This window comes from Alligator mississippiensis, chromosome 12, assembly GCF_030867095.1.
Source record: "Alligator mississippiensis isolate rAllMis1 chromosome 12, rAllMis1, whole genome shotgun sequence".
Lineage (NCBI taxonomy): Eukaryota > Metazoa > Chordata > Crocodylia > Alligatoridae > Alligator > Alligator mississippiensis.
Genome location: NC_081835.1, coordinates 3,289,532 through 3,302,150, shown reverse-complemented (window position 1 = coordinate 3,302,150; position 12,619 = coordinate 3,289,532). Strand labels below are relative to the sequence as shown.

Below are 12,619 nucleotides of genomic sequence, written 5' to 3'. Positions count from 1 at the left end.
TGGAGGATTTGGGATGAGAGAAGAGAAGATTTGGAAAGCATCGGCTACCAATCCTCAACATAAAAAGAGCTGTCATAAAGAGGATAGTGATGACTTGTTTGCTGTGGCTATGACCAGAATTAATAGGCTTAAATTGCAACAACCAACAGGGAAGTTGTTTGGAAGAACTCGTTAGTCGTTCGGTTAAGTGCTGAAACAGGCTCCCTAGAGAGGCTGTGAAATCCTCTTCACTCTTCAGCTTTTAAGAGTAGGTTAGAGAAGCACTCCTTTTCCCTGCCCTCCATCAGGCAATGGGGAACAAGGAAGAGGCAAGAGCTGGAAGGACAGCAAAGAAGATCAAGGAACATGTTTTTCAAAGCTGACCTAGTTATTTAACTAGCCTTAGTATAGTCAGGAATAATTCAGTCTGCCGGCAGCATTCAAACAGGCCTTCAAAGAGGATGCTGGAGTTTAGACAGCCACTTGCCTTAAATCAGGACATGCCCAATCTCAATGTTATCTCTCTTGCTGTAGTCTGCATTCCCTGGTCAAATGAACCCACAGCTCATCAGACTGCTGCAGAGGGTGCATATAAAGTCCCTGGCATAAACAGGACTTTTGCCCAGAAGAGATGTTCATGCATCCCCCCCAGCTTTAGTTTTAGTTTTCATGTTTGCTTTTGTCACATTAGAGCAATCGGAGAACCCGAATCAATAAAACCTCAGCTCCTGTGGTTGTGTGGTCCTGCATGCATTTTCATGTACTAGATGAAGTACAATTTTGGGCCTCCCGGTTGCAGAGAAAAGCTTGAAGTGTGTCTTGGGGGCACAAACCGTTCTTCCTTGAAGAAAGAAAAGGCAAATTGGGGGGGAAAAAAATTAAATCTCATCAACTTTGGTGGCTTGACTCCGATTACTGAATGCTTCCCCTCATGCAGTCCCAGTTAGGTCAATAAGAGACAGACTACCTGCAGAGGAAGACAGCACTTAGCGTGAATAACAGATAAAAGTTGGCCATATATTATTTACCAAAGTCATTTGTATACGTTTTCCACTGGCACGCGTAGATGCAGTATGAATAGCTACAGCAATACCATAGGCAGGGATGTGTTAGCAGCTGAAATCATATGAAGATAAAATACATTCACTCTTTGGTCGGGGGACAAATCTTAGACGGGGTTTGTCCATTTTTAAACCAGTTCGTGTGCGCCGAACTTCTGTTATGGGTATAGACCGGTTTCTGATATACTTTTACTGGTAAGTGTGTCATGTCTCTACCTGGCCGTACATGTGAACAGATTGGTGAACAGATAACCACGGGCCTGTTTAAACCCGATGTGTGCACTAGCTCTTCTTCTTTCAGACCAAAAGGGGGAAGTGATTAAGCCTTTCTATGCATTTAGACTGAGAAAACTTACTGATAATAATTCATCGGTCTTTGGGGTTATTTTACATTACTGTAATATCACCATACTCTCCAAACATGCATTGTATGCAATAACTTTATTAGGGTCAAATAGATATCACAATATAGATTCATCTACTAAGTAGCCATAAATTGGTTACAACGATCATATAAGAGACTAGGCTGTTGGAGGCTAAGATGCTTTCAACATTACAGTTGATAATACAATGATATTACATACCAATACACTTTTATTTAGAAATGCAGATGATCAGTTTTGACTGGGGTGTTTTGCTGCTCACTTCAAATTGAGCAAGAAAGGAGGGATAAAAATGAGTCTTTTTGCTGTTCAGTATCCCATGTGCTATACAGCAAGCAAGGAAACAGTTATCCATCGCTGTGGGGCTAGCTTTATACATCTTAGGGGGAGATCTTCCAGATGTGTTTTTGGTCAGCGTTGTTATATTTTCTCAAACTAACATCCTTCCTAATGCCTGGACACAACTGTCATGATCTTTAAACAACATAGAAATACTCTCGGTGGAGATAACGGAATAATTAAGCGTTATAAACTACCTCCCAACAAGACACGCGCTTGGCATGTTTTGTTGTAATACGTGTAGGATACAACGTGGCTTATTTTCACGGGGTTTTATGTCCTGATCTCTGCACCTCTGTTAGCTTAATTAAATAAATACCTTTGTAAACATATAACACAGTTACTTGGTCCTTATTTTTCACAGCTCACATGAAAAGAGTCACAAAACAGCAATAGAAATAGTGATGTATAGAATGAATACTTAGCTTAGTTAAATGGAATAAACACTGGCCAGTTACCATATATACTACTGAATGCCATTTCAAGGAAAAACAGTTTAGTTACAAAGCATTCAGAACTCGGGTAAGCCATATATTCAACTCTGCAAAATATATAAAATATGCTTACTTTTTTTTTTTTTTTTTAAACATACATTTAACAAAAAGTAGTAGCAGAAATTGGAAACTTCCAGGTATATAGTCCAAAACATTCTGTTGTGTGAAGCGGCTTATTCATGCACTAAATCACATGTGAATCGGTTCACTGAAATAATAACTCATCATAAAATCCTCTGAAAGAAAAATATAATCGAAACAAATACTTGAAAGGGTCACAGACAGGCAGTCTTGAAACGTCGGGACAATGCCACATGCATTGTGAGCTACCGAGGGACAGTTTGAAATCATAGTAAAGCACTTCTGCTTTTCACCAAAATGTAGGAGGAAACTCAGTTCTACTTCATTATGTAATGCATATTAAATACTACAGATCCGAGGCTACAAAATGCTGCTACCATCTTAGTACACATACAAAACTACCATAAAAGTATCTATACAATACATACAACAATACTTACTCCAAATCACCACCTGCGATGAATACATCGTCACCAGTTATCTAGTCACAAAAAAAAAGCCAAATATGACCCTCAAGCCACCACCCCTCTGCCTCAATAGGTGCTGTTAGATCTTGAATTACATGAAACACTCTGTTGTGTTAACTTATTTAAACTCTTTAAAAATCTGGTGCCACTGAACCTTAGCGTTGTTAAACTGTCTACATCGAACGGAGGCAAAAATGCAAACTCTGCGGATGCTAAATTTGATTGGCAAACGAAGTCGGCCCGCTCTGACTATAGCTTTGCTGCTGGCTGTATTCACCCACCTGGCCGTAGCTGGCTGGTTGGTTATACCCACCAGTTGGCCCGTAGTTGTCTTGATTATAGCCACCTTGGTTAAAGCTGCTCGATTGTTTCTCCATGGTGTCTGGAGGGTGCCTCATGCCTGAGGAATGCCAGCCCGTCTCCTTAAAAACAAACCAAATATTGCCTGCCCAGAGAATAAAGTTCAAGAATCCAAAGACCTAGACAAGAACCAAAGCAACTCATCAGTACACAGGCATGGTCCCACAGCCCAAATATATACATATATACAGAGAGACAACATCAAATACAGGCAGTGCAATGTTTCAGACTGAAATGAGCCCGGCATGTCTAAAGACCGCCTTTCCCAGTAGGTTTGGGGAGCAGATCTCTTGGTAATGAAACACCTCTGCTCTTGGTCCAACCTAATCATGAATAATTGACTTTTCGACTCCACTACAAAGGATGTCCTTTAGTTCAGGTAGCTATGATGGGGGTGAGTACTTATGGAGGATGGGAGGCAGGTAGGGAAAACCCTGCTTATTTTATAGTGCTGCGGGTGGAAATTGCCCTGGGGTTTCAACGCTACTAGAGAGCTTGCCTCTAGAGAGTAGCCGGTGCGCCCTTTTTAAATCCTAGCGCACAGAGCAGTAAAATGAGCACAGATGTTCAAAACAGCAAAAACCTATTCTGCAGAAAGACCATCGTTAACATTTTTAGGAGTGCACGGGGGCCCCATTTTCAATTGCAAGGAAACTTGTTGGCATTTCAGCTCCAGCGTGACAAAGGGCTAGATCCAAATCAGGACTTCAGCACATGTTGGCCTCCTAAGTGTAAGGTTGTTATTCGAGACCCCAGCCCCTCCCTAGACAAATGGATGGAGGTTCCTGGCTGCAATCCTCACTCAGGTACCTAACCTCCAGAGACAGGTGGGAGGTCACACAAGCCCATCCGCAGCATCTCCTATGGGCTAGCAAAGGGCCACTCCCTGTCTGTGGTCTGGAGAGATGACAAGACGTGGTGCACATTTATAGTAAAACAATTCGAGTCTACTTACGACCGAGGTGTTTAGGCTGGACATGACTGGGCGGTGCACCGGCATGCATTTGTTGGTCTGCTGCTTGCAAGCGGACATCAGTAACAGCACTTCATCTGGATCCGTCGCAACCTTGAGGTCAGACAGTCCTTTGGCCCAAGCAGAGGAGCCCACTAGCCACATGAACGAGAAGACCACCGTCACGATGAAGTCCTACCAAACCAGATGAGAGAGGAGCATTATGCCAGAGTGTCTAAAAACCTCTCGCTTTTTTCAGTAGCAATAAGTGACCCAGCAACACTATAACTACAGGCCTCGGGGGATGCAAAGGCATCGTTTTTTAAACCTCCTGATATCCTGACAAAACGGAGGAGCCATTCTCCTGTCATCTTTTATCCCATCTGCCAGTCTGTAGCAGATGGCTGAAGTCACAAAGTCTAACCTACCGCTGATTACATGATTGTCTTGGTGTCTGCGTTCCCTCATGGAAGGCTGTGGCCAGAAATGTAGATTATTTTTTTTTTTATATAAAAAAGTGCAGTCTGCACATCTTAAAAACCAAAAAGAGCAGCAGTTCCCTGGAAATGCAATCACCCTATTGTATTAACACACCTGCTGCTCGACACTTGGAAGAGCGGCAACTGCATGGCACCTGCAGACACACACAAACACACGCGCACACGTTTGTAGGCTGGAAGATACTTGTGTACAAGCCCCCGTCTCAAGCAAACTAACAAACAAGAGATTTCTTTGCCTGTACGAATGGCATTAAACGCGTTGCATCTCATTGGTACCCGAAAAGATAGCATGTTAAAAGATACACCCTTCTTTTTAATGGCAGACCCCCTGACACAGGGCTGGGGAGGATAAACAGCAATTCTGCAAGCATATGGCTCTCTGCCTCGTTCCCTGCCCAATTCTCCTGTGTTTCCAAGACGAGGAATGGGTGATAACGAACTCAACGCCAAAGGGCAGCAGTGCAAGTGGAAAGGCACGGCCTTGAGTGCAACAACTCGTGCAGACCCCCAAGAAACGATGCTGCAGCATGCCACGCTCCTGCAGCAACAGAATTAGAGGTACAGTTTAATTGCAAATATCTTCCTGAAAAGTCCCAGCTGGGGCCAGAACTGCGAAATACTTGTTAAATTGCCATTTAGCACACTGCTCAATCGACTGGCTGAAGCCCACTGCGATGGGCCTGGTGTGACATACCAATGAAGGCAAATAAAACGTCATGTAGGCATCTGATCCTCTTGCAGCCAGGGGAGAACCTGAAAGTTCAAGATAGCATCTTCTTTTTTTTCCCTGGTTAAGGATGACTAATTTTTTCCTCCTTTTTTTACCCTCAGCAGTCGAGTCAAACCACAGACGTCAAGCTGGGATTTTTATTTTTCAAAGAGCAACACTCGATGGAAATTCGAGGCCAATTGAGTGAAACTAACTTGATTACGGGAGATTAAATCCACGGAAGGAGGAAAGCTCAACGCCTGCTAGCAGCAGGTGGGTACAGCGGGCGATGTTCAGGTGCACTCGCGACTCCGTTTCCCTTCTCTAACATCACCTGTGATGGCCGCACACTCACCTGAGCTGCCCAAGGTTGCTGTTTGTATTGCCTGAAGAAGCCCGTGTGATCGTTTTGAGGCTCTATAAGCACCTGGGCCCTGTCTACAGTCCAACTGGGACCATGCCACCATGACCAGCCTTTATGCAGGCAAATCTTTCCATTTGAGGGAATGCAACCAGCTCTGGGGCTGGGATGCCTCTGCTCGGCTAGCTGAGCCGAAGTGAAGTCAGCTGGATTTACCCAGCGCTGGGTGACGTGGCTCCTGACTTGGCCTTGGAGAGGCATTTGCATGGTATAAATTAGCACGCTCGACAAGCCCAGCACTCTAATTAGGACCTTTGACTGCAAAGCACAGCTATCCATACAGGTGCTAAGATATTAATACCCCAAATCCCGTCCTCACCCACTCTCAGCTGCTTGGGGGTAGGTCTGGGCTGCTCTAGCCTCCACCCCCCATCTCAAAACTGAGCCTACAGCTGGGAAGAGGCGATGGCTAGAACGAGCCTGCATTTCTATCAAAGTCTGGAAAATCAGGGCCAGCCTCCAGACTTTGGCTCGATCCTAAATTCGCTCCGTTCCCAAGTGGGTTTTTGCTCCTGGCTGTGCAGCATGGGGTGGAGCAGAGCTACAAGATAATGACATGCTGAAAATGAGAGTGCATTTCAAGCTAAGCCCTTCAGTGCTTAATACTTATCTCGGGGATTTCTTCTTGGTAATTAAAGCCTGAACTTCTGCATACTAAAACAAAGCCAGTATTTGAATGTTTAATATCCCCCCAGCCATTTTTCTTTTGGAACAAAGGAAGGTTTTTAAGTAGCTCTCGTTAAATGTGTATTAATGTCTGGTTACACTTCACTTCGAGCTGCACGGCTTCTCTCTCCAATCCCGAATGCGATGCATTGCTCTCCTTACAGGTGTCTTTGGGAAGGAGACAACTTTGGAGCATGCCGGGTAACCAGAAAACAGCATTTAAAGAAGCCAAGCAGATGCAAGAGGGTAATTTTTAGAGCTGGGTGAAATAGTGAAAAGCAAAATAACCTTATGGTGGTTTTTAAATGGAAATTGGCCTGGTTTTGAGTGGTTGGACCTGTTCTAATTGAAACCGTTTGAAAGTCCTTATTATACAACGTACGCAGGACCCTTGGCAGAGGTGATATCTTTTATTAGACCAACTAAATAGTTGCAAAAAAATGTCTTTATTATGCAACGTTACAATCTTTCTCCCATTAGGATATCTTCAAATTCTGCATTGCATTGGGGGGTGGTTGTAATTGGTCACACGAGTCTCGTGCTACTGGTGCTGTGTCTCTGCGCCCATCTCTATGAGAGCCGGGTGGAGCTCAGATGACTTGTTCTCTCTGAATTCTCTCATGCATCTCAGAATTAGTCTATAAGGTACAACCCTGCCCTGCCTCCCGCCTGAATTCAGACTAAAAGAGCTACCTCTCCATCCTCCAAGAGGAAGAGCTTGTACTTTGTGTGCTCCGAGGCAGTCCACACCCCCACCAAAGATCAGTGAATTTACTACAGTGAATAGACTATTCATTTCATCCAGGAAGAGCACACAAAAACTGCAGACTTCCTCAGCCTGACAAAGGGTTTTTAAACCTGAAAGCTTGCTAAAAAATTTTTTTGCAACTCTTTAAGTTGGTCTAATAAAAGATATCAGATTCACCCAAAGAACCTTGTCTGCCTACATCCTTAGACCAACACGGCTACAACCTACACCCCAGCGAATATACTGGCTTTCTCGCTGCTGCGCTGCCTTCTCTGCTTTCCCCCGCTGGCCAAAAGGGTCCCATGTAGCTAGCTTAGGATTGCCTCATGACATTTGCAAAATTACAAGTCAGAAGTGGGACTTGCAAGGGAGATGCTGCCCTATGGAAAGATGCTGAGGGTGCAGAAAACATGCAAAGCAAACCGATAAAAAAAATAAAACCCTGGGAAACGTTCTCCACCCATTTAATCCAGGCCTACGAGCTTGCCTTGAAGATTCATGTACCATTCAGTAATGCTCACGATATATGTAGTTCACTGTCTTTAAAATCAGAATAAACTATAAAGGAGAAGCCAAAAGCCTTCTCAGAGGCTCAGTACCTACCCCTTTGTTTTCAAGAAGAGCTTTGCGCAACTCTCTGTAGCAATCCTGGCCATTAATAATCACTCCACAAGCACCGATTAGCTTGACAGCGTCTATCTGTATTTACAACAGATTAGGGAGCCCCCTTCCTGAAGTTCAAAAGCTTTGTAAATGTTCTTGGCAAGAGCTTCTCCCAACGTAGCAGCGTGAATTGAAACCTGAAACTTTTAATTGTTGAAACCGCTTAAGTCTTAGCTAAGGAAGGAGCAGAGGATTTGCACTGGAGGTAGGCAAACCATGAACAAGGAGGGAATTGTCTTCACTGTGATGAGCCAATAGAGGTTTTATCTTTTCAGATTTCATGCCTGCCTTTCGCCAAGTAGGTCACTGCATTCGCAAACACGCACGCTCAAGTCTAACAGGTGTGTGGGTAATTAAATCTGCTACTGCTTTTCATACTTCATGTGCACCCTGTCCTATACCATTGCTGCAGAAATACTCTCAGGAGCGATCCCCTTCCTCTCCCCCAAACCTGACCACAATGGATGGACACCACCTCTAGCTGATCTGACACAGGGCGTTACGAGATGCGTGTGCCTATGGACAGGAAAGCACCTGGAGTGGAGTTGACATCAGGTCTGAAACATGATTTATATTCTCATTTCTCTTTTATTCCCCCCTGTTAGAATCGATATTTGCCCATCAGTACTTTCTCCAGAAGATGAAATCCTTAGGCCAGAGTGCAAAGATGGGGAAAGAAAAGCCCGGAGAATTGGCTGTATCCTTCCTGCTTTTTCCTGATGCCTTCCAAAATCAGACAAGACCCACCAAGCTACTGACAGAGACGCTAAGAGAAGGAAGTATTTCTAGGGTCCCTTTTTTTGCACCATGCTCTGCTTTCACTTGCCTTTCCCCTCTCCCCAGTGTAAACGCTACAGTTTTACTTATAAGCAATGACTAATTAATCACTGGAGTGTGAATAGTGAAAATAAAGTGGTGGCTTTACTTGACTATAGCAATTCGTGTGGGCATGCAGCTCTGGTGTGGAACATGCACATGAACCCTCCTTGGCTCGATCAGTAAAGTGCATATTCGACGTCTATAAACTACAAGGTCACAAAGGCTTATTTAAGGAGGAAATGAAACGTGGACTGAGACATTATTTGGAAATGCGCAGGACCGAAGCTTCAAATGGCTTACCTTTACTTTTGGGTTTAATGGTAAAGATGAAGTCATTATTTATAGACATTGCTTTGTTTTCTCCCCTTTATTTTTCAAGTAGGAACAAATTTTAATTATTTGCTGAAATTCAAAAGGCATTAAAAATGCAGACAACCAAAGCTTCCTGGGTGAGGAAGGGCAGAATAGGATCAATTGTTTTAAATGTACATATTTGTAGTTGGCAAATACTGTATGCTGAGTATCAAAAAACCCTCTGGGTGCTCTAATTACTCATTGGACCCTAGAGGTTAAGGAAAAACCTCATCCTCTTAGGTTTGCAAACTGAAGTATCATTACGCATAGTAACAAGAACATTATATGGAAATCACCATAACAGCTGGAAAACTCTCTCCACCTTTGTGTACACAATTTCAATAGCTCTCATCTAATGCATTTATTAATTTGTACCTGTATAATAATTAATTTGAACATTAACTAAGTTGCACAGGATGGCAATTAGATGTGCATGTGTGATTTTTCAGTGATGATTTATAATTTTCCATCAAGGAGCAGGTGAAGGCCTAGTGTAATACAGCTGCCAGATTATGCTTTCTTGCTCAAGGCAGAGCCGTGTCCATTATATACAGCACTTAGCTGTAGGGGATGGACTAGATGTGACCTCCTGAGGTCCTTCCCAACCCTTATTTCCTATGATTCTGTGATTGCAAGTGCTCTCCCAAAGGTCTGCTCATTTAGGAAGTTATATAAATGCCCAGTCATCTAGCTCACGCTTCCCAAAACTGTTGTATGGCTTACTTGGATTGGTTACCAACTGCTTGCAAATGATGAAGGCTATATGGATTTTGCATGAAATAGTTGCATCTGGGGTGACATTAAAACTGTCTAGCCCGGTAATGCCAATGTAAATCAGGACTGACCCCTGGTGATAATGAATCCAGAAGCAGGGCCATCAGTCTCAGGTTCAATCTATTCCCTAAACAGCAAATGACTAAGGAACGGACTGTACCTTTTTCCTCCATAAAGCTCAGATGATGCCTGGCAATAGTCTGGGTCATCTCTATAATTAATTCCTTAAAAAATACGTCCAGTATTTGAGTGCTAATCAGTCACGAGAAGGCTTTCGTTTACATCTGTCCTTGTCACCCCTTGATGTGGACGTGCAATCTATTTTGCAATCCAGGCTTAATTTAGGCATTTGAAATGGAATAGTTTATCTGCAGAGTGAAACGCCGCTTACTATTTGCATGTTACTCAAAATAAGCTGTATATACTCTGGACAGAAAAAAACTGCCATCTAACAAACCCATGTTAAAAGAACCTGAATTTTGCAAAAGGCAAGCACTCAAAAGCCAAGAAATGAATTACTGCTGCTGCTATTTTTCTCTTTTTCCCACCCCCAAAGCCTTCTGCCCTTGCTCCTGTCCTCAAGCCAGCGCAGTCCAGGCCCTATTTCTTCTTTTCTTAGATTTTCACACTTTGTTACCTGAGCCAGGACTGCTTGCCCTCCAACAGCCTGCTGCAAGAGCCCTGGGCTCAGGACCACAGAGACTGCCAGCAGCTAAGAGAAGCAACTGCAAGGAGAGACCTGAGCTGGGAAGTGCTTAGGTGCATGGTGGGGATAAGGACCTGTGAGGTGACAGAGCGATGCAGGAGTCTCTAGCTAATTTAGTTGCCAAATGTTAACAATTCAACACTGAGCACATGCAAACAGCTTTTTCAGAGGCTCATACATTAGCCAAGATCTGTCCAGGGAGGGCAAAAGGACACTAGCCAAATTTCAGTAGTGCCACAGAAGGGAGATGCTACAGCTTCTCAATGAGGCAGCCGAGTTGGTTCTTGTGCAACATGAGCAAATCAAATGTTTTCCTTCATGTTGCTTTTGGAGAGAAGCGACTCATGACATCCCAAAAAAGAGCTCAATACGAGGCAGATACACAACATGGAAAATATCACCACCTGGAATGACTGCAGTTAGGAGCTGAAAACAGGTCCTTGTGATAGAAACTGTCAGGCGACCTTAATTACAAGTGTTACTACCTCTACCCTCCATCACAACGCTCAACGTTACCCAGAGTCTGCAGAAGGAGCTGAAAATACTTCTTTATTAAAATACTAAATCACAATAAGCTTGGTTTTTGTACTGCTCCGTCCTCGCACAGAGCTGTAATCTATGATTAAGGTGAGGTTTATGTAAAACCTCCTTGCAAAAATGGTAATGTTTGCACCTATTGTGTACTTTATGATGATTTGGGTTGTCATGGCAATAGGTATTGCTTTTCATACTGTGTAAACACTTCAGTTACTGAAAAGTGCTAAACAAGCTTCTTGCTACTGGGAGGGAATTAAAATGATAGACTTGCTACAAGGAAATAATCTCCATTAAGTCAGAGCCAGTGTGATATATTGCCATTGGTCCTACCATCTATTCCAGGCTTCCTGGAATTATTAATTTCAGAGAAAAGGTTCTTTTTTCCCACTTTTCCTCTGAAGCTTGTTTTAAAAAGACCTTGAAACGACTTCAGGAGAAGAAGCAGATGGATCCCAGAAGCAGGGTGTGCAAAGCCTGGAGTAATCACTGGACCACTGGTCGGTATCTGGTGATCGTGTAACATGCTCTTTCTGTAACCCAAATCTTTCCCACCTGACTCTCTCCCTGGGAAACCCCAGCTGCATTGGCTCAACTTACCACCCCAATAGGCTCCTCCTGGGTAAAAAGCCCATTGCATCTGCCCCGTGTTGAGCTCGTTTTCAAACTGCATGGGTCACTTCTCTCCAAGAGTGACACGAAGGAAAAGATTTGATGTCCATGTCAGCTTCCTCTCCGCTGGGCACATGCATCTTCAGCCAGGCTCCGGACACAGCCCAGCCACGGTCATCAGCCCTTTGCTTTTTAACTGCTCCATTGAGCTTCAACACCCAGCACAGGTGGAGTGGGGCAGAGCCGATGGGAGGCACTGCAGTTCATCAGCTCCTTCTGGGCTAGCATGGGGCTCTTAGGCCCCATCACAGCAGGGCTTCACAATCAACCTCAGCACCAACCTCCTAGCATTGGGCAAACATAGGCTAATTTCTACTCAGAACACCCTGATGAGCAAGGTTTAATGGCAGTTAAATGGTGGAAAAATGCATACAAAAACTGTAGCTACAATTACCTATTCAGTTTTACCCCTGGACTCAGCTGTGATAGATTGAGTAGAATAAAGTAATACCAGTCTGATGCCCATAACAGACTGCACAATGGGTGGTGAAACCAATATATAGCTGCAATAATCTTACCAGTAAAATGTGCACTGGACAAAAAGCCTATATGGTATTTTCAAATATCCGTGTTACTTTTCCTCCTGAGCTACTTTCTGTAGTGATTCCTACTGGCTAAAACACAAGAATTATCTTCTTGCCCCAAAAACTCAAACCTCAAGTTGTGATTTTGTTCAGAGTTTTGAAATGTTTTTTCCAGAGATCAATGCTTCAGATTCGTTGATCTTGGCTTTCCCTTGGGTATCCGATTTCTCTTTTGCAATCTTCATTATGGAGACAGGATGAAGGCAAGTTCCCTTAAAAACGTATGCATTCAGAGAGGCAATTAAATGCAAGGCTCAGGCATGCAGTAATTATCTGCATAAATAGACCAAAGGGCATATCAAGATTCACAACGCACTAAATGCTAATGGAGCCGTGGAACAACATGACTCTGA

General features: G+C 43.6%; 1 protein-coding gene across 2 annotated transcripts in view; it reads right to left on the bottom strand.

The window, feature by feature from the left end:
* Window positions 1–1,466: 1,466 nt before the first annotated feature.
* Window positions 1,467–12,619, bottom strand: part of SYNPR (synaptoporin) — a 119,630-nt gene continuing 108,477 nt past the window's right edge. For both annotated transcript variants that reach the window (XM_019499808.2, XM_014604476.3), the window contains 2 exons: window positions 4,120–4,311; window positions 1,467–3,283 (listed from right to left, as the gene is read on the bottom strand). In XM_019499808.2, the coding sequence (XP_019355353.1) occupies window positions 3,017–3,283; window positions 4,120–4,311 (459 nt within the window). In that variant the 3' untranslated portion in view covers window positions 1,467–3,016. The remainder of the gene's footprint in view (window positions 3,284–4,119; window positions 4,312–12,619) is intronic.